At 40.6% G+C, this 19,862-nt stretch overlaps 2 protein-coding genes and 1 long non-coding RNA gene across 3 annotated transcripts in view; 1 reads left to right on the plus strand and 2 right to left on the minus strand.

Annotated features, from left to right (window-relative positions):
- LOC145435335 (uncharacterized) overlaps positions 1–19,862 on the minus strand; it is a 200,220-nt gene that overhangs the window by 148,365 nt on the left and 31,993 nt on the right. The gene's annotated exons all lie outside the window — the stretch shown is intronic.
- Positions 1–19,862, plus strand: part of LOC145435071 (microfibril-associated glycoprotein 4-like) — a 489,059-nt gene that overhangs the window by 42,700 nt on the left and 426,497 nt on the right. The gene's annotated exons all lie outside the window — the stretch shown is intronic.
- Positions 7,048–8,474, minus strand: LOC145435269 (uncharacterized). Its single transcript, XM_080312593.1, has one exon. The coding sequence runs from the start codon at positions 8,312–8,314 to the stop codon at positions 7,103–7,105; it is 1,212 nt and encodes a 403-aa protein (XP_080168719.1). The 5' UTR covers positions 8,315–8,474; the 3' UTR covers positions 7,048–7,102.

The following is a 19,862-nucleotide window of genomic DNA, read 5'->3' on the forward strand; positions in this document are numbered from 1 at the left end:
CGTAGGATTACCAAGTCACCGTTCCGAGTCGCAAGTCCTTCTCTGATTTTAACGTTCAACCCGACTTAACCGGACCTGGAGTCATTTCTAAATCACCCAGTCAATCCGAAATAGAGTAGTAATTTTACGAAAAGGTCACACCAAACCAAATCACAATTTTCAGTCACGAATTATCATCATGAACTAGAAATGTGACGTAATATTTTATCTTCTACAGCATGGTAGCTTTTAAAAGTGATGTGATAGTGAAGTTTGTTGAGATTTCAGCGATTTTTATAGTATTTTTAGCATGAAATTTAAGTTCTTATATCTAAAAAAGATATATTACCCTTGAATATATTGTTGAATACTTGAAATTCCAAAATGCCGCCGCGTGTTTGAGACCTCTGGTGTATGGTAACCAGTGGTGGCTTTTGGGGTGGGCGAGGTGGGCGGTCGCCCGGGCCCCCCCTGGTCGAAGGCCCCCCCCTCTTTGGATTTTGTGCTTTTTTCAAGGAGAATGACGAATAAACATGGATATCCGTGTACCAAGCAAGAATATGATTCCGTACAGATGTTTCAATCATCATCAAATCACTGCATTTGTTAGAAAAGTCCCGTATCCCGATAATAATCACGTCTCTGCATGCGGTAGAATTACTTAGTTTTGATGAAGTCTATCCTTGCACACATGCAAAACAGACATGACTGAATCCAGGACCTGGGCAAACCTCTTGCGGCGGTGAAAGATAGATAATAATAAGCGATGCGGAAGGGGGGTCTGGTGGGCTCCGCCCCCCAGAAGTTACGGATAGATACTTATAGGGGGGGCCCCGGTAAGTCTCGCCCAGCCCCCCCCCCCCGTTCGTAGGGCCACCACTGATGGTAACCCTAGATTACTGCTCGGGGCAGATCTTCGATTCATTTAAAAGTGTTAGACCTTGGAATCCACAACTATTCGGTTGATCGGGCCAATTTAATAAAACCAAATTTGCCATTAGTCCGTTTTGTTTCGTGTCTGCGTTTCATTTACATTTGCCTAGCTACTATCCTAGTACCGAATAGTTCAAAGTTTGGTGTTGCCATTGTTACAATGGAAATTTTATGGTCTGTGATTTTGGACTGTTACGTCATACTTTGCCTAATTGATTTACTTTTTAATTCTGTTTAAATCCTATAGTGTGGCGCTGTGCCCGCCAACTCTTCATCAGAGGCACCAAATTGTCTGCATTGAGCTCAGTCGACTGTATTTGTTGAATCGTGTTACTATCGAAATAACTGTATAATACAGTGGTTCTCAATCTTTACTAACCTAGTTACCTAGGGAATAATTACGGTATTCTACAAGTGTAAGCCTCCGGGAACCCCAAATTTTCGTACAGTCATAAGAATAAATTCAACCACAGCATACATCGTATGAATTGTACATTAATGGTTCACAAACCTAGCACCAACAGAGGGCTAAAAGAAAAGAAAAATAATGATTTTCCAGCAAACGTCAACATTATAATGAATATCTGTTGCAAATTAATGGTATACACTTCTGTTGTTCACTTTCAGATACCAATTTAGAAATGCCAGATTCCACCTTGGAATGTGTCATCGGATTACCAATATTACTAACAGCATACTACCAATTCCCTAAATACAAATGAGCTTGTTAGGAATATTTGAGGTCGAATTGGCATTTAGAAGGACGGGGTGTTGAATAACTGTCTGCAACGAATGATGGCCATGGTATCATCACAAATCATACGTATGAGCTGATCGGGTGTTGTCTTATAGTGTTTGTCTCCACGGAACCCCTGAGACTGGCTCAGGCAGCACCGTAACTGCCGCACCCCAAACCCCCCAATTGGGGGGGGCCCGAGTTCGAAGGGGGCCCAAAATTTTTTCGCGCTGCGCGCGAATTCTTGTACCGCTTTTTCTATTTTATTGGGTATTGGGCCATTACCCACGACCGCGCCACGACCCACCATGACATACAATCAAGTTTTAGGCCATATAACATGCGACTCCAAGAAGTGTGCCAGAACGATCGGCAGCGAGAATAGCTTGGCCAAAAAGGTCTATGCCCTTATACAGACTGAAGACTTCGTTATATAGGCTATACAAAATGCATATATGTTTAATTGTCCATAGGCGCCTAAATGACTGGCGCCGAATGTTCCTGTCTTTGCAATCTGAACCTCACAAGACAAATACCATCCGGCTGGGAAAAATTTTATGCCAGTGAAGAAATACCAATTTGAAATCGTGTCCGTCTCTTAGTTTAGAAGCCTATTTGGGCGATTCTATATTTTTTGATATAGCAGACTGGAAGTCACGAAATAACATCATGTAACGAAGTCATATCAACAGGTCCGCCCGCCCGAAGATGTTTAATCATTCTTTACGGGCCCTCCCGTTTTCCAGACACTTCACTCAGCTTTACCGGTAAATCTAATTACGTGAGTAGAGAGGACAATAAATTGATAGCATAATATATATGCAATCGCCGATCTGACTGACCGATTTTATCATAAATTATCGAAAATTTTCGCGCTTCGCGCTGGTTCACAACGCAGTACAGAAAATTTCCTGACAAACGCGAACAACGTGATGGGGGGGGGGGGTCGTTTTATCACCCTGTGAGAGCCCAAGACCCCCGTTTTGGGGGGGCTGACGAGGTACTGTTTCGTTCCTGCCAACGGGTATATACGCCCGAAAAGATGTTTAATTATTATTGAGTGGTCCTACATTTTCAAACACACCTCAATCAGCTTTACTGGCAAATCTGGTTACGTGAGCAGAGAGAAGATAAAAATTGATAACAATATATGCAATTCCCGATCATACTGACCGATGGAATCATGAATTCTAGAAATTTTCCGCGCTCCGCGCGCTTAAGGGACAGAAGCTGATTGACCAAAAAAGTCCCAATGAACACGATGAATAGTGGTAAACAGTGTATCGGCGGAGGGGGGTCTGGGGGGCGAAGCCCCCCAGAAGTTAGGTCTATAACCCTATGGGGGGCCCAAGACCAAAGTTTTGGGGGGGGCTGACGAAGTGCTGTTACGGCCCTGGGCTCAGGGAACACCAGATAAGAAACACTGGTCTAAACACAACAGCGTGCGACGAATTGGTGAAATTGGAAGCGAGGTAACAAATATTGGAAAAAGAATCAGCATTTTAAAATAACGGGGTTCCAATTTTCAACCCAAACTTCATGTGTACGGCACTGCACACGATGTGACACCAGGGCATTCACCAGTCGACAAATGATCGAGTCTAATTGCCTGCAACTGACAATAGCGTGTATTCGAAAATCTTGACCTTCGGCGGAAACCGTCAGACTGGCCCACTGAACCTCTAGTGTTCCATGGCTACGAAGTTCTTAGTAAGGACCACTATTATAGTCGCTTTATTACATGCTGTGTTTTCCTGCCCTCACATTAGGATTGACCTCGGGATTGCACTGGGAATCAGATTGCAAGGACATTTCTATATTTATATAAAAAGAATCAGTTCGCCCTGACAGGCGCGAAACTTGGAGTCAAATAAAGATGAATCAAAATCTGTCAAATATTCGGAAGTCAATTCGTTTCATAAGTTAAAATTGCACGTTGACGACCGCATAATGGTCCTTCCGCCGCCGCAGGTTGGCCACCCCTGCTGTAGACGGATCCAGGGTATATGTCCTATGCTATAGTATGGTGCAGTTGTTCTCAGGACCGTAACAGCACTTCGTCAGCCCCCCAAAAAAACGTTGGTCTTGGGCCCCCATATGGTAATTAAACAATCTTCTGGGGCGGTTTGCCCCCAGACCCGCCACATGTCTCTCCGTTTTTGCACCGACATTTGTTATTCTGTTTGTATGGTGCAGAACAACGCGCGAAGCCCGAAAAAATTGTCGAATTCATGATTCAATCGGCCAATATCATCGGAAAATTGCATATATATTGCTATCAAATTTTATCCTCTCTCTGTCCACGCAATCAGATTTACCGGTAGAGCTCAATGAGGTGTCTCGAAAAATGTAGGGCCCGTAAACAAAAATTAAACATATTCCGGCGGACCCGTCGGAAAGGTATAGTGACATGGTTACATGATGTTATTTCGTGACCTCAAGTCCAAGTTCAAGTTTATTCATAAAATATAAAATTTCATCTTTTCAAAACATCACAAGACTGCAATACAACGTATGGAAGGAAGATGCCGGAACGACTAGGAGTAGTATTTGGAGATCAGATCTCCTGTCTGCTATGTCAAAAGACATCGCAATCGCCCAAACGTACTAAACTAAAAGACGCACACAATTTCAAATTGGTATTTCTGCACGGGAAAATAATTTTTGTCTGCGGAATGGTATTTGTCTCGTGGGGTTCAGATTGCCAAGACAGGAACATTCGGCGGCAGCCATTTAGGCGGTTCCATACCAATGCCGAGAAAACCATGACCGAGAATGTAAATTACCGAGAATTTACTTCACCGAGAATGGCTATTACCGAGAATGGACAAGATCGAGAATGGCCATTACCGAGAATAGACCAGTGTTGGGATGACTCGAGTCACCTTTTTCGTATGACTTGACTTGACTCGAGACGCTTGGCTAAAATGACTTGACTTGACTTGACTCGGCGTATCAGAAATGTGGATTGACTCGTGACTCGAAGCAAAATTCACGAGTCAATTTCAAGTCATCAAGTAATCGGTGTCGATAAAATTCAGTGTATCTTGCATATGGTCGGATTGTTCTCGAAATGCTGGTGTAACCTGTTAGAGCGACCAATCATTCAATGATCGTGCGTTTTACTGAGCCTCCATTGTTCTCTCACACATAAATTGACCGCAAACGAAGTGATCCAAACTTACAGCATACGTTATCGTAAACTAGTATAGTAAAATAATTCAATAAAATAATGTCTATTTCTATTCTCTGTTCTTACCTTAACTAAACCTCTTGTTTTATTGAAATCGAATTCGAATATAGCTTCTCCTCAACCATTGGCGCCCCCTCGAATTGTATCATATCAATTTGTAAATGGGTAATGTTACATGTAGTACATCTTATCAATTCGTTTCTCTATTCTCTATTTTGGTCGGTAACTATAAACTGTGCAATTACTTCCGTAGTTCAGCAGTGCTATACGTATATGTGAGCGAAACAGCGCCTTCTTGCATGTATATTTAACTATATATTCGTTCATTGGTTCAGACTCAATGACCACTAAATCTGTAATTCAGACAGCTAGCAAAATGCAATGACGTAATCATGCCTCATGCTTCAAAAAGGCAACTTGACTTGAATTGTGACTTGACTCGTGACTTGACTTGACTTGACTCGACTTGACTCGAGTCACCTCCAAAAATCGAGTGACTTGACTTGACTCGAGTCACCTTCGAAAATCGAATGACTTGACTTGACTCGAGTCAAAATGTGCAATGACTCGAAATGAATCGTGACTCGAAGGTAGTGACTTGATCCCAACACTGGAATAGACACCATCGAGAATGGATATTACCGAGAATGGACAATGCCAAGAATCTAACTTATTGGGACGGACGATGTCGGGATTGATACCCGAAAATCGACATAGAATGTGGCAACGCCGTGATGCACATACGCACGACCTGTACATATGCATAACATGACTGCATTGCATATATTGCATTCTCGGCAATGTTCATTCTCGGTGGTGTCCATTCTCGGTAATGTCCATTTTTTGTGATGTCCATTCTCGGTAATGTCCATTCTCGGTGGTGTCCATTCTCGGTAATGACATTCTCGGTAATGTTTTTTACGGTATTGACCGGACACCCATTGAGGCGCCTATGGACAATAAAGATATATATCGAATTTTCGGTCAGCATGAGAAGGGCAGTCCTTTTAGGCCAAGGTTTTCTCGCTGCCGATCGTTCTGGCACATTTTTCGAAGTGGCATTTTACATGGCCTGAAGCTTCATATGTTTTGGTGCGTCGTGGCGCGGTAATGGCCGACGCGGAAATGCTCATTTCTATAAATCATGCGTATATTTTCTTGGACGAAGGGTACGCTTTTAAATCGTGCCAGCGCGAAAAATTAAAAAAAATGGCATATAATTTATGTTAATTTGCAAAATAAATTTGAATTTGTAAACAATTAGGACAATATTTTGACCTAACGCTGCAATTTTGACAAAATTTTTCCTTTTTCGCAATGTCAAAAAAAAAAACGCCTTCGTGATGACGCAACCCATAGGTAGAATCTTCAAAAAAATATTTAGATATCGTGACTGAGGGCTAATTTCATCCGTTTCTTCTGACAATTCAACTCATAAAAGCAATACAATCTTATCCTTAAAACTACTTTTTACTTTTGAAAACTCAAACTGTAAATGTAAGAAGTACTGCAAAAAAACTGCCTCAAGTTGGCAAAATCTACTTGAGTACATAAAGGGGAAGCACTCAAACTATATAGTATCTGAAGAACGTCAAGCGATAAAATATAATAACCCTGTATTCGGATGCAGCGTTCCAAAATTAGGTAGAAATGACTCAAGCTCAAGCAGGCACTACAATCGAGTCGAACAGTGTGCAATTATGTGATTCATATGAGTTTAATAGGTGGAGCCAAGACGTAAAATATCAACATCGCAGTTGTCCGCCCACATCGAACATCCACCATGTCAGAATTTGATAAAATGCAGCTATTCAGTTCAGGATTCACGTCTAGTCTACCTGTCTTCACCTAGTAAAACATCGGGACTTTTCACACACGCCATACTTGATAAATTCTTAAAAACTTTGAGAACAAAATTTGCTCTGATTTGCAATTTGCTCAAATTTGCAATGAAAAATGAGAAAATATTCATATTCTTGAAATTCATGAGTATTAATGGAGTAAACTTTGGGAGGCGTGTCTGAGTAAATGCTGTCACATATACATCACATTTTCGATTACATTGTGCCTATCGATGAAGCTTCATGGCACTCTTCCAAGTAAATATTTTTCACACATATTACATTCATGAGTTTTTGATGATATATGCCACACTTATGACTCTTGACGCCCTCGTGTATAATATATCCATATTAAGCTTGACCTTTCCACAAATTTTCCATTGATGGATTTTACGCCAGCATGCATATCTACATGACATTTCAGGTTATCCTTTTGATGCCAGCATGTATATCCATATGACGTTTGAGGGTACTGTTCAGAGTAAATTCTTTCCCACATACATCACATCCATGATTTTTGACGTCAGCATGCATATTCATATGACGTCTGAGGTTGCTCTTCCAAGTAAATGCACTCCCACATAAATCGCATTCATAATGTTTGATGCCAGCATGCATATGCATATGAGCTTTGAACTCCTTCTTCGTAGTAAATTTTTTTCCACAAATGTCACATCCATGATTTTTGATGCCGGCATGCATATCCATATGACGCCTGTGGTCAGACTTTTGACCAAATGACTTCCCGCATATATCACACTTATGACTTTTGATACCAGCATGTATATCCATATGACAGTCCAAAAATGTTTTGCGAGTAAATTCTTTCCCACAAATATCACATTTATGATTTTTGATGCCAGTGTGTACAATCATATGAGCCTTAAGATTACTCTTTTTAGAAAATTCCTTCGCACATATAACACACTTATGGATTATTATTCCAACATGCATATTCATATGGCATCTGAGGGTGGTCTTACGAGTAAATTTTTTTCCACATATATCGCATTTATAATGTTTGATGCCAGCATGCATAAGCATATGACCGTTCAGCTCATTCTTCGTAGTAAATTGTTTTCCACAAATAACACATCCATGATTTTTGATGCCGGCATGCACATCCATATGACGCCTGTGGTCGGACTTTTGACCAAATGACTTCCCGCATATATCACACTTATGACTTTTGATGCCAGCATGTAAATCCAAATGACGCTCCAAAAATCTTTTCTGAGTATATTCTTTCCCACATATATCACACTTATGTATTTTTATTTCAAAATGCATATTCATATGACATCTGAAGTTTTTCTTCCAAGTAAATGTTTTCCCACATACATCGCATTTATGATGTTTGATGCCAGCATGCATAAGCATATGACCCTTCAGCTCATTTTGCCTGGTAAATTTTTTTCCACAAGTGTCACAGCCATGATTTTTGATACCGGCATGCATATCCATATGACGCTTGTGCCCAGACTTTCGACTAAATGATTTCCCACATATATCACACTTATGACTTGTGATGCCAGCATGTAAATCCATATGACGCTCCAAAAATCTTTTCTTGGTAAATTCCTTCCCACATATATCACATTCATGATCTTTTACATCTGCATGTACATCCATATGAAGCTTGAGGTTACCGTTTTGAGAGATCTATTCGCCAGAAATATCGGATTGACGATGAATACTCGACTCTATGCAATTTTTTTTTTGTGAAATTGATCATCACAGGACACTATCACAGAACTCTTATCATTTATGACAATAGTGATAATATTAGGAACTAAATTAAAGAAAGAGCATCATTAGATTGTAGACCGGGAGTATCAAACTCAACCGCCGGTCCGCGACTAATTTTCTGGCGGTTCGTCAGGTATTTTAAAATTATATACCTTAATTTTAAGATGCAAAATGTGAAGGCTTGTCATTTGATCAAATAAATAAAACATCACCATCAACATATTCAGAACTTGGTGATGTAATATTAACAAAGGTGGTCAAAGTAGTCAAGAAAGCTGCTCAAGTAGGAGTAGAAGTAGCGACGAAAAAATCTACCCAAGTATGAGTAGAAGTACTTCATCCACCTAAAACTACTTGAAGTAGAAGTAGAATTGACTGACTTTAAATTGACTCAAGTAAGCAAGTAGTTTTGAAAAAAGTCTTTCGTTCTCATAGAGTGTCAAAAGCTGCAAATTGAGCTATGCGGTAGGTGCAGAGAGCTGGATTCGTATTGATGCATCCCAGGAGGTAGCAATTTTCGACAGAATAAGCATTCTTTCGCTTTATAAGATGCAAATTATAGTATTGATATGAAAATACGATACTAACCCTTGGTTTACTATAAGACCCCGTTTTAGAAAATATCATGGCATGGCGCCCTACCCCATATTATAAGGCCCCAAGTTTAGACGAAGAGCAATACGGATAAGTTGTATCGGATACGGTTTCAACACTTCGAGCGATTAGTTTTAGTATACAAATATTGTGGATCGTAAAATTTATAATTGGTGTAGATTTATTTTCGGAAAATAGAGGCATTACTACACTTGCTTTCATGCTTCAACATTGTTCTGCAGACAAAAGAACTGAGAGTAATTAGAACTCAAAGTATGATACTCCGAGTATCATACTCGGAATTGAAAATGAAATACAAATACCACTTCTGAAAAGCGGAAAATATATTTCATGTCTTTTGTCCATAAAGCTTCAAAGGTGGTTTGCTAAAATAGGTGTAACGTTCCAAAAAGTCAGGTCACGTCATGGGCTGCTAGATAACGATATAATAGGTAATTGCTAGATTGCGAAATGGTAGTTTCAAACGTTATGGTGGGCCATATTTACTGTGATGAAATATTTGATATGGGAGACAATGCGGTGTGAGCGGAACCATAAACAATCCGGTACCTAAATTATATTCACTTTACCTATCGTGAAAACATATTTGTCACTCCATAACTACTGTACGCGAAGCCAAACAAAATTTATGGACTTTACATGACTTTTTCCAGTATTAAATGTTGGAACTCCGTGAAAACAGCCCCAAAATTCCTCAGGCTATCTTTCGTATTGGCCATTGGTCGATTAAACTACTTCTACTTGACAAACTGAAAATAGCGAAAAGTAAATTAAGTAAATCACAAACTATTACGAAGTAGAAGTAGAAGTAAAGAAAATCAGATCTACTTGAGTAAGTACCAGAAGTAGAGGACAACTACTTGAATACTTCCAAAAACTAGAAGTACTTCGTTACTAACCACCTCTGAATATTAAGCGTGGAAACATGTTCCATTTAACTTTAAGTTCAAGCCATCTTCTTTGATGACATTCGAGCTACAAGTACGAGCAGACTCGCTAAACCTCGCAGTTTGCACGATCATTCATTTTCAATTCATTCACTTTGTGGCTAACCCCGTGTCGCTGTTACCAGGTGTTTTCGTGCGGCGTATTGCATTCCTAGTACGTCTGGTGGTATTGGGGAATGCGCGAGGTAGCACTACAAGTTGCTTTGTGCGGTGTAGAGACCTACCTTCGAGTCACAAGTCAAGTCGAGTCAATGCACATTCGGACTCAAGTCAAGCCACACGATTTTTTGGGGTGACTCGAGTCAAGTCAAGTCAAGTCAAGTCACAATTCAAGTCACAAAGTCATGACGAATTTTCGAAGTTCGAGACATGATTCAAGCCATTCCATTTTGCGAGATGATTGAAGTACATATTGATTTACTATGAATTATGACTCGATTAACGAATATCGAGGTAATTATACGCCCACATATACGTAGAACTACCAGGTCACGTCGGTAACTGTCCACCAAATGATGACAGATTATAAAATCTCAGAAAATGAAACAAATTGATATGATCCAATACACGTTGCACCATCTACCTATATATCCATACGATACAATTGAAGCCTGTACCAATTGCTGACGAGTAATTTATATGTTTGAACTAATCTATGAGTCCGATTTAAATTTTGCAAGAGGTCTGTTTCGATTGGTACTGACCAGAAAGACACTGCTCGGGGCCTACGATATTGAATATCGTAGGCCCTGCACTGCTACTGATAGAATACTACCGGTTTACGACTACGTAAGCTCTAATTAATCACTACGTTTGCGGTCAATTTATTAGTGACTTGCCGACGGAGGTCGAGTAAAACCAGGTTGCAAAATCGTTGAATGACTGGTTGCTCACATGCCATAGCAGCGTGTCGAGAGCATGTACCATGTACTGCACATACAGGTACATCGAGTTGGTCGACACCGATTATTTGACGGCTTGAAACTGGGTCGAAAATTTTGCTTCGAGTCACGAGTAAATCCACATTTTTGAGACGCCGAGTCAAGTCAATTTATTTTTCAACTGTGACTCGAGTCGAGTCAAATCATCTGAAAAAGTTGACTCGAGTCATCCCAACACTGACTTGGTCCGACTCCGAAACGCTTCATATCTAGATATTGTCGATTATAAGAATGTTATTCGAGTTGGCGTTGTTGGGTAATCCGCGTCCTTCAAAGCGAAGTAAATAGACTCTCGACGCTAGCACGTTTATCTGGACAAATAATTTTACATCGACTCAGCATACTAACAATCGTAAAATCGTGTAAATATCATCATGAACAAAACCCTCAAAACGTCACTCTCTAGAGTACCATACGTGCAAAAAACGGTTTCATACTTTACATTTTGGGTTGATTTCAATTTTTTGAAGGTCCACCAGTCCGCCAAATATTTTTTGAGATTTTACCTGTCCTGGTCCTACCTTTTCAAACACAACTCACTCGGCTCAACCGGTCAATCTGATTACGTGAGCAGAGAGAGGATAAAAATTGATACCAATATATATATGCAATTCCCGATTATATTGACCGATTCAATCATGAATTAGGCCTATATATTTTTTTGGCGCTTCGCGCAATTAGTCGAGAGAAGTTAAAACGGACACCCGATTTAGATGATAAATAGCGGTAAATAGCCATCTAATCCGAGGGGGGAGGCGGCGGGTGGGAGGCTTGGAAGTTCGGTTTATCACCCTATGTGGGGCCCAAGAGCAACGTTTTGGGGGGCCTGACGAAGTGCTGTTACGGCCCTGGATATTGATAACTAATTTACAGATATATGTGCAACAAGTGACTCGCACGATTGAATACGCCGAGATGCGTACTGCTTAGCCGGCAAAAAGAAGCTTAATTGGTAGTCCTGTAGCTCGCGACCCAAGCGTCCATAATTTGATATGTTGGTAATTATCGAAAGCAAGTGTGGCACTGATTCCAAAAATACGGATTGAAATCTCGCCAGGGCAATAAAACTACTCCGAAATAGCCACCAAAGGTTGATTGTTCTGAACACCGGGAGCGCGTTAACACAATGGCCAATGGCGTCGAGCGAATGATCGAAACAATGCCAATTTTCATATTTTGGTGACTATTTTGGGCTCCTTTCATTGCCCTTGTATTCGTGCGGCCTCGACCGTACTCTGAAATTCTGAATTTGGCCCTGCCACCGAAAAATGTTAGGAACCACTGATTTATAATGTTAAATGGGAGAAATTTCGACCTCAAAAATCCACCTACTGGCTACGCCACTGTTAGTAGTGTGATGACTCGGTGCTAGCAATGGCTGCACAGAGCGCACAGGCACCATGGAACAGAACACCGGTATCTCAGTTTGCTCAAAACAACGACACGTGCTTTCCATAGTTTATCGGCGACTGATATTTTTTTTCAAATGTGAAACTAGAAATAGAACTAGAACTACTCGATTTTCAAAATCTGCGACTAGAACAAAAACAAGAACTACTCCTAAAATCGTTAGTTAGTTGACCTCCAACTAACTAAATGAGTAGTTTGTGCGAGTCTGACCCCAGCACTAGATCGATTTGGAAATCACAATATGGATACTCGCGACCAATGCATGGTGATTAATTAAAAGATAGAACCTTCTAAAATATATTCTCTTGCTGTGATACAATGGCTATTTCACGCGTTTTTTTTTATGACAAATCCACTCATATACCAGTGATGAAAATTTATCACAAACTACTTCCCAAACATTCAACATACAAATTGTACAAGGTGAGTAATTTCGACCGAAAACTGTTCTAGTAGAAGTGGAAATAGTCTTACAACATAACTAATTGAGAAAGTATAGTCCAAGTGGGAAAAATCCAATTGAGTGCTATGAAAACGAAGGAATACTTCGTTACTGATCACTTCTGTAATCAACATACAATCGACACCGCTTAATTCAGACACCGGAAAACCAGGTCAACCGATTTATTCGGCCAAAATGCTCGGAAACAGAACCAAGGGCGTTGCCAGAAAATATATTTGGGAGGAGCGAAAAATTCGATGACGTAAACGAATACCCCCCCTTAAAGAAAAGAAAAGAATTGGTAAGAACGATGGTCTTGGGCCCTTATTGGATGATTAACACAACACCTGTGGCGATCGTTATACATATATTCCACTCACAGACATAAAGTGATGTGATAAGATAATGATTGTGGAAATACCTGGCGTCGACACTTTCGCGCGAAGCGCGAAAATTTTCATGGTAAGTGAATGAAATTGGTTCCATATATTGTTACTTGCATATTGCAAATACGTTTTAATTATCAGATTTACCGGTAGGGCTGAGATAAGAGGTGTCATCAAACATTAAATGGGCACTTAATTATACATCTTGAACTATATATGTTCAATGTTCATCGTTCATACCACACGGCACACATTTATGAATATCTAGAGGGTGGGCGCCGGGCGGGACAGTTTACTTCATGGCTTGTGGAGAATGCTGTCACCATTCAAATGACCGCTCACGCGCAGGATCGTACCCACGAAGTCAGGAAAACAACTGGGGGTGAGGGGAGGCCAATTTTTAATGAGTTTAGGAGAGTTCCTTCGGGGAAACACCTCGCAGGACCGTACATATCCTTCCATTTCCCAATTTCATCACTACCCTTTTATACATACGATTCTTAGATGCACACACACACATACCCTATGGAAGCTTCCAGTTGCCAACTATAGCTTACGGACGAGCCCAAATCGCTGACACTAAGTGATGAACAATCAGTGTAAATTTCGGGCCTAGTCGCGCGGAGCGTAAATATTTTTGAATAAATGAAAGAATTTAATCAATAATATTGGTGAGTGTATATGAGCAAGTGGTGTCAATTCTTATTATTTACTTCCTTAGAGCACGGTTATTTAGTAACCTCTGGTAAAGATTGACGCTACCTCAAAGATTGGAAATTTAAAAAATCCTTTGATGAGACTCGTGCTACTTCAAATTAGCCCTTTTTAATGCGAGGTGGCGATATTTTCCTGTGTCAAACGCATTTATGTCGAACGGGTCTGATTGCAGGGACAGGATCATCAGGCGCCAGCCATTTAAGCATCCGAAATCTATACCGAAGGCTTCGGAATACATGCGTCGGTTTTATGGCCGTCAATCATTTTGGGAGCGCACTTTGCGGAGTCGCGTGTAGCCTACTCTATATGTCTTCGTGTGTCCCGGAACGGAAATTGCTGGAGCTAACAGTCTCCAACCCCATACTGAGCTGGCACCTTTAGACTCAATAAACTCAACGACCTCGGGCTACTCCATTGTAGGGTTACCATATTTTGGAATCGGGAATGGAGGACACTTTTTCAAAATCTTTAGACTTAAGATACCGGAGAGTATAATCCGCCAACCACGAAATTGTGGTTGGTTGCCTCAAAAAAAGTAGGTCTTCACTTACGTTCGGACCACGAATTTCCTGTTCAGCGAAATTTATGCCCCTTTTCACTCGAATCTATCCACCATTTTACTTCTAAAAGCTGTAAAGGGGGCGAATGGCCAAAAAGGAGGACATTTAGGCGTCCTCGGAGGACATTTTCAAAAACCTGAAAAAGGAGGACGTATGCTAACCCTACTCTATAGATACCGTATCTACTGGTATTGTTGTATACTCATAATTGAGAATGCAGCTGAATTTAGCTATGGATATTAGCTTAAGAATTTATTTTTCGGGATACCGATAATAAAATCAAGGTACGTATGGACACTAAATCGCGCGCAGCGGGAAAAAAATTATTAGGTTACATTCATCTGCCCAATATCCCTGTAATGTCTATTGATTTTTCGAAAATTTTCCAAAAATTTTGGAGGGGCGATCGCCCCTTTCTGACTACGCCAGTGCTAGAATAAAAATTGCACGTAGGCTAACCACCCCTGATTAATTCGAACAACTCTCCGCTTAATTTGGACGCAGGCTCGCAATTATTATCGTTTGGTTATGACACAACAAACAGTAGGCTACTTCGTTCGTTTTTACACTTAGATGAGTGATTATGGTGAACCAAAGTCGATCCATCCATTGACAATCGACAATGAACTCATATAAGGCTGTGCCAGTCCTACAGCCGCCTTTACTTCTGTACAATTGTGTCCGTCTTGCAGAACAGAATTGTACATAAATGTTAGGGCAGTTGTTCGGCAACTTTAAAACATGGTCTCAAGTTGACATGTCCCGTATCTACCATAGAGCTTACTAAATCACGCATTAAACATTGTGCAGTGAATTCTATGGTAAATATACCGAAATTACGCTAAGCTTTCATGACCTGACTTTCTCGTTTGAGCGACTACAATACTGCGAGTCTGTCCCGGTCGCCTGAATCGAGTGGAGAGTCGTGGTACACTTATACTGCAACAATTACGAATGAACCTGTAACTGATGAGAAATCTCACAAGAAAGGCTGACTCACAAGTTGAGTATTGCTGGGTATAACATTAACTACGATATACCAGCTTACTCTACTTTGCTACCTTAGAACGCTTATCAGCTACATGGCACCTCGGGCTGCGCCAAGAAATGAAGTGCGAAATTACAGCAATAAAGACCATACGCTCGTCGCCGCACAAGTACGAACTTTCACATACCAGGCCCTCAACAATCCGGTAAACTATTTCATCGAAATAATAACACCAGATTTCATGATTCAACTAGCTTGGTGCCTGTTTTACGTTTATTGCTGTTCGTGACCAGTTCCCAATTATTTATCGGTCAGAAATGCCCATGCCCATTGCCCATGCTTGAATTTTTCCATGTCTTATAACGGCAGACATAATAAACTAGAACCCAGTAATCCCATGGTTGGAGCCTCGAAAGATATCAAACCCGAACTGGCGGTTTTAGCAGGCAACTAGATAACCATATTACTGCACCTAATAGCGACATCAGATACACGCCACTTAAACCAATGACCAGACTACTAACTACAATCCTGAAACGCATCGTATGCATCAAATTAATGGAAATAATAAGCGCAATTCTAATGACATCACTCGCTACGTGGTCGTATATATCGAGAACAGGAACTGCAGAAAACCTAGCTCGTGCCAGAAATTCAGATCTGATTGAGATTAAGTTGAATGCAGTCATACAAGCTGGCGAATCGCTTACAGGAAGTGCCGCAGTTCATACAAGCTGGCGAATCGCTTACAGGAAGTGCCGCAGTCCATACAAGCTGGCGAATCGCTTACAGGAAGTGCCGCAGTCCATAACGAGGCTTTCCAGCGATACAATTTTGCGCACTTCAAACACCTAAGCAGCCCATTGTCTTACTACTACAATGACGACTTAGCTGCGAGCTCGCCAAATCAGGGGAAGTGATTCTGAGATTAGAACACGCTCTGCGCGTGCGGACGGGAAGTCACCTCGAATTTGACCCAATTCGATGCCAAAACACCTATGCCACCGTTACTTAATGGGGATTTTCCATGTTGACGTTAATATAACCCGTCACCACTGACAGCAATACACGCTAAGATATATCTGAACGATCTAAATGCCATATAGACCCACGGTCACCACAAACTCTATCAATCACCTTAATCACCTTAATACCCAACTTAACTATTAACAAAATAACCAATACAGCGCTGTGCGTCCTCCTATAAGCCTAATTATATCATGGTGTACTTAACCGGAGTTCAGATATAGTTTGATAGTAGCAGTACCAACCTGATGCTTTCTCTCGGATTTGTGCACAAATTTAGCTGGAAAATTACCGGACGATTGGCCTTGGACTATCGTGGGATACGTCAACGCGAAAATGCAATATATTTGTTGCTAATATAGTAATCGCAAACCTGGAGATAATACATATTATATATAGAGATAATTAAAATAAATACAATATTGATTTGATGATAACACACATGCGTCAGATTCCTTGTCAAGAATTTATAATCTGGCCATTCTCAACAACCAATTTGTCAAATTTGGGGATTATAGTAGGTAGCGTGCTGATTCTTAGAAATTTAAATCTGTGAGCAGTGATCGAATCATAGAATTGCTGATTCTGCTTTTGGTTTAGCATCGGAACATGATAGTGACAGCTTCATAACCAACAATGGCTGGCAGTGTTAACTCGCATTCGTTACGTTCTTTCACGACATCAACACAATGTTCCGTTTTCTCAAACATTTTATTAATTCAGTTGATATATTTAGCACCTGAAGATTTGATAAATTGTGACTATGACAAAATATAATGCTAGCCAGATATCACAAACACGCGGCCCGCGAAGTCCTATTTTGCGGCCCGCGGCCTGATGCGGAGAAATTTTTGAAGAACGCCTATAGTAAAGCATTTCGAAATGCCGAAATTGATCTCAGTTTAAATATATTGTTGTTGATGTTCCAAGTAAGCCATATCACTATTTCATCGGTTCGGCATGGTAATATCATCATTTGCTGATATGAATGGGCAATTGGGCATATTGCATTGACGTGCAATATCAAACCACTGCCAATACCGGGATGCTTGAAAATCGACTCCAAAATACCATGCTTTACGAGGATATAGTTCTCCAGCAAGTAGGCTACCGTGTCTACCTACCGAGAATTCTGATGGGAGGCCTATAAATAAATGCATTCAACAAAGGGTACTAATGGGAATTGGCCCATCCAAAGATGCAGCACTGCATTAATAACTTCTCTAAGTTTTCGAAGACACCCCCTCGATCAACTCTACCGGTGAATCTGATCGCATGGGCCGAGAAAGGATAAATATTTGATATTAATATGTGAAACTATACAAATAGGTAATGACGAAATCTACTCATGAACACTTGAAATTTTCACGACTGCAGAACGAATCCATGTCGCTCTTCATGACATGATTATACTCACGATTTCGGTGCGCACTCATGCCGATATGAATAAATAGATTACTCCGGAGTGTACCGGCAATGGACATGGACACTGGACAGTTTAACGTGGGTATTTGGCCCCAGTTAGTTCATTACGACTATGCACCGGAATGCTGCCGCGAGCTACATGAGTAATCGAAATGCAGCCGTGAATAGCAGAAAGGTTGGCCACTCCTGTTTTAGTTGCTACATAGTGTTCTCATGTATCGTGCGCAGCTCATAGTTGAAAATATAATGAAATTGATGATCATAATAATATTTTTGTTGTATTTGTGTTTATTCAATAAAATATAATTTCTTTTGTGGTGACTATGCCCGTCGCCCATGTTAGAGAGCACAGCATTGTACTAACATAGAGTTATCATACTTGATTGTTAAAATGCGATGCCTATTGTAATTTCGATATTGAAGTATTGAAGTCATGCGGCTCGCGGCCTCTAGGAATTTCGAAAAGTGGCCCGCGATCCATTTTGAGTTGGCGACCTCTGCTCTACACCATGTCTTGGTCTAGCTAGGACTTGCGCTGTCGTGACTTGAAAATGACTCGACCAGACTCAAGTCAAAACTGTGAAAGTGAGATTGACTGGTGACTCAGAACTTTGTGACCTGGTTACAACTCTGCCCCTGCCCTACTCAACATATCCCCGAACGGGTCAATGGCGATGCGACCCATTATTGTCAGTGAGGTTGAACATTTTCAATTATGGGATGGTGATTCCGAGCCGCGGACTATTGAGTTGATGCGATATGCTGCATTACCTTGAATGTTCATGTTCTGTTATAGTTTTATTATAAGTTAAAGTATAAGATTCCAAAAAAAACTCGATTTGAATTATTGCTTCGGTTATAAAAGTGATTTTAATCAGAGGCAAATGTTTTTTAGCAAGACCCTATAATGATAGCAAAGCATTCATCTTCACCTTGTTGTGTTTTAAATTGCTTTGGACTTTTCCAGGGATAGTACTAGGACCGCTAATTATGAATGAGTTGTAATTGAAGTTGCGATTTGTACCTAACTGCGCAGTGCGCACGCATGGAGCAGGAATCGGTTGTTCAAGAATCGCGAAATAATGACTGGTGCCCGTTTTACGCCAACCAATATTAGAATAAGATAAGGTGAACAGAAAATTCTGCCATTATGATATTGCTTTTCGTAGTTGAACGTGCGTAAGTCCATTGCCTACAATACACTTAAAATACATATATTGTGAGCTGCCGTTACGTAACGGCAAAGAGCAGCTCGGGTATGATTTACATCAGCTGCCTTTGGTGTCCAACGCTTTGATTTGCAAATCGTCATGCTTCAATTAGCGAGTAATTCCACATCTTTGTCCGGTAAACATACCTGCTACTCGCTAAGCAGCGTTCAAACTGCGTTCAATTAAGCATAATAAAATATCAATAATTACGGCAATACTTGAAACTAGGCAGAGTGGTGATTTATTATCTTCTTTATGCGAGGTAGTATAGTGCTTCGTGTGCATCAATAACCTGGCGTAGCATGACCGACGTTATTTCAATCCTACTTCTAAGAGTGGTTCATAATCTTCACAAATCCACGCAACACTTACGCTATTCGGCAAGTCTTCGCGAAACCCATCTAGCTACACATCTAATACATTACTATAGATCGCAGAATGAGCTGTGCGTCAGCAGAACAAAACCAATAAAATATGATTTCCACACAAAACGAAAACATAACGAATATTTATCACAAATCAGTGCGACCTTTCCTGTTTCCACTTCCCATTTCTGAACTGGTATTCACGATGTATGCACAAAATCGCTCTTTGGTTTCGACCGAACAATACGATGGCACTTTCCACTTCCCATTTCTGAACTGGTATCTGAAAGGAAAGTGCCATCGTATTGTTCGGTCGAAACCAAAGAGCGATTTTGTGCATACATCGTGAATTTTCTTTTCTACAGCCACTTTTCTTCTCTGGTAAGTGTGCTGCGAGT

This window comes from Botryllus schlosseri, chromosome 1, assembly GCF_051294905.1.
Source record: "Botryllus schlosseri isolate E-star chromosome 1, Bs_hap1, whole genome shotgun sequence".
NCBI lineage: Eukaryota > Metazoa > Chordata > Ascidiacea > Stolidobranchia > Styelidae > Botryllus > Botryllus schlosseri.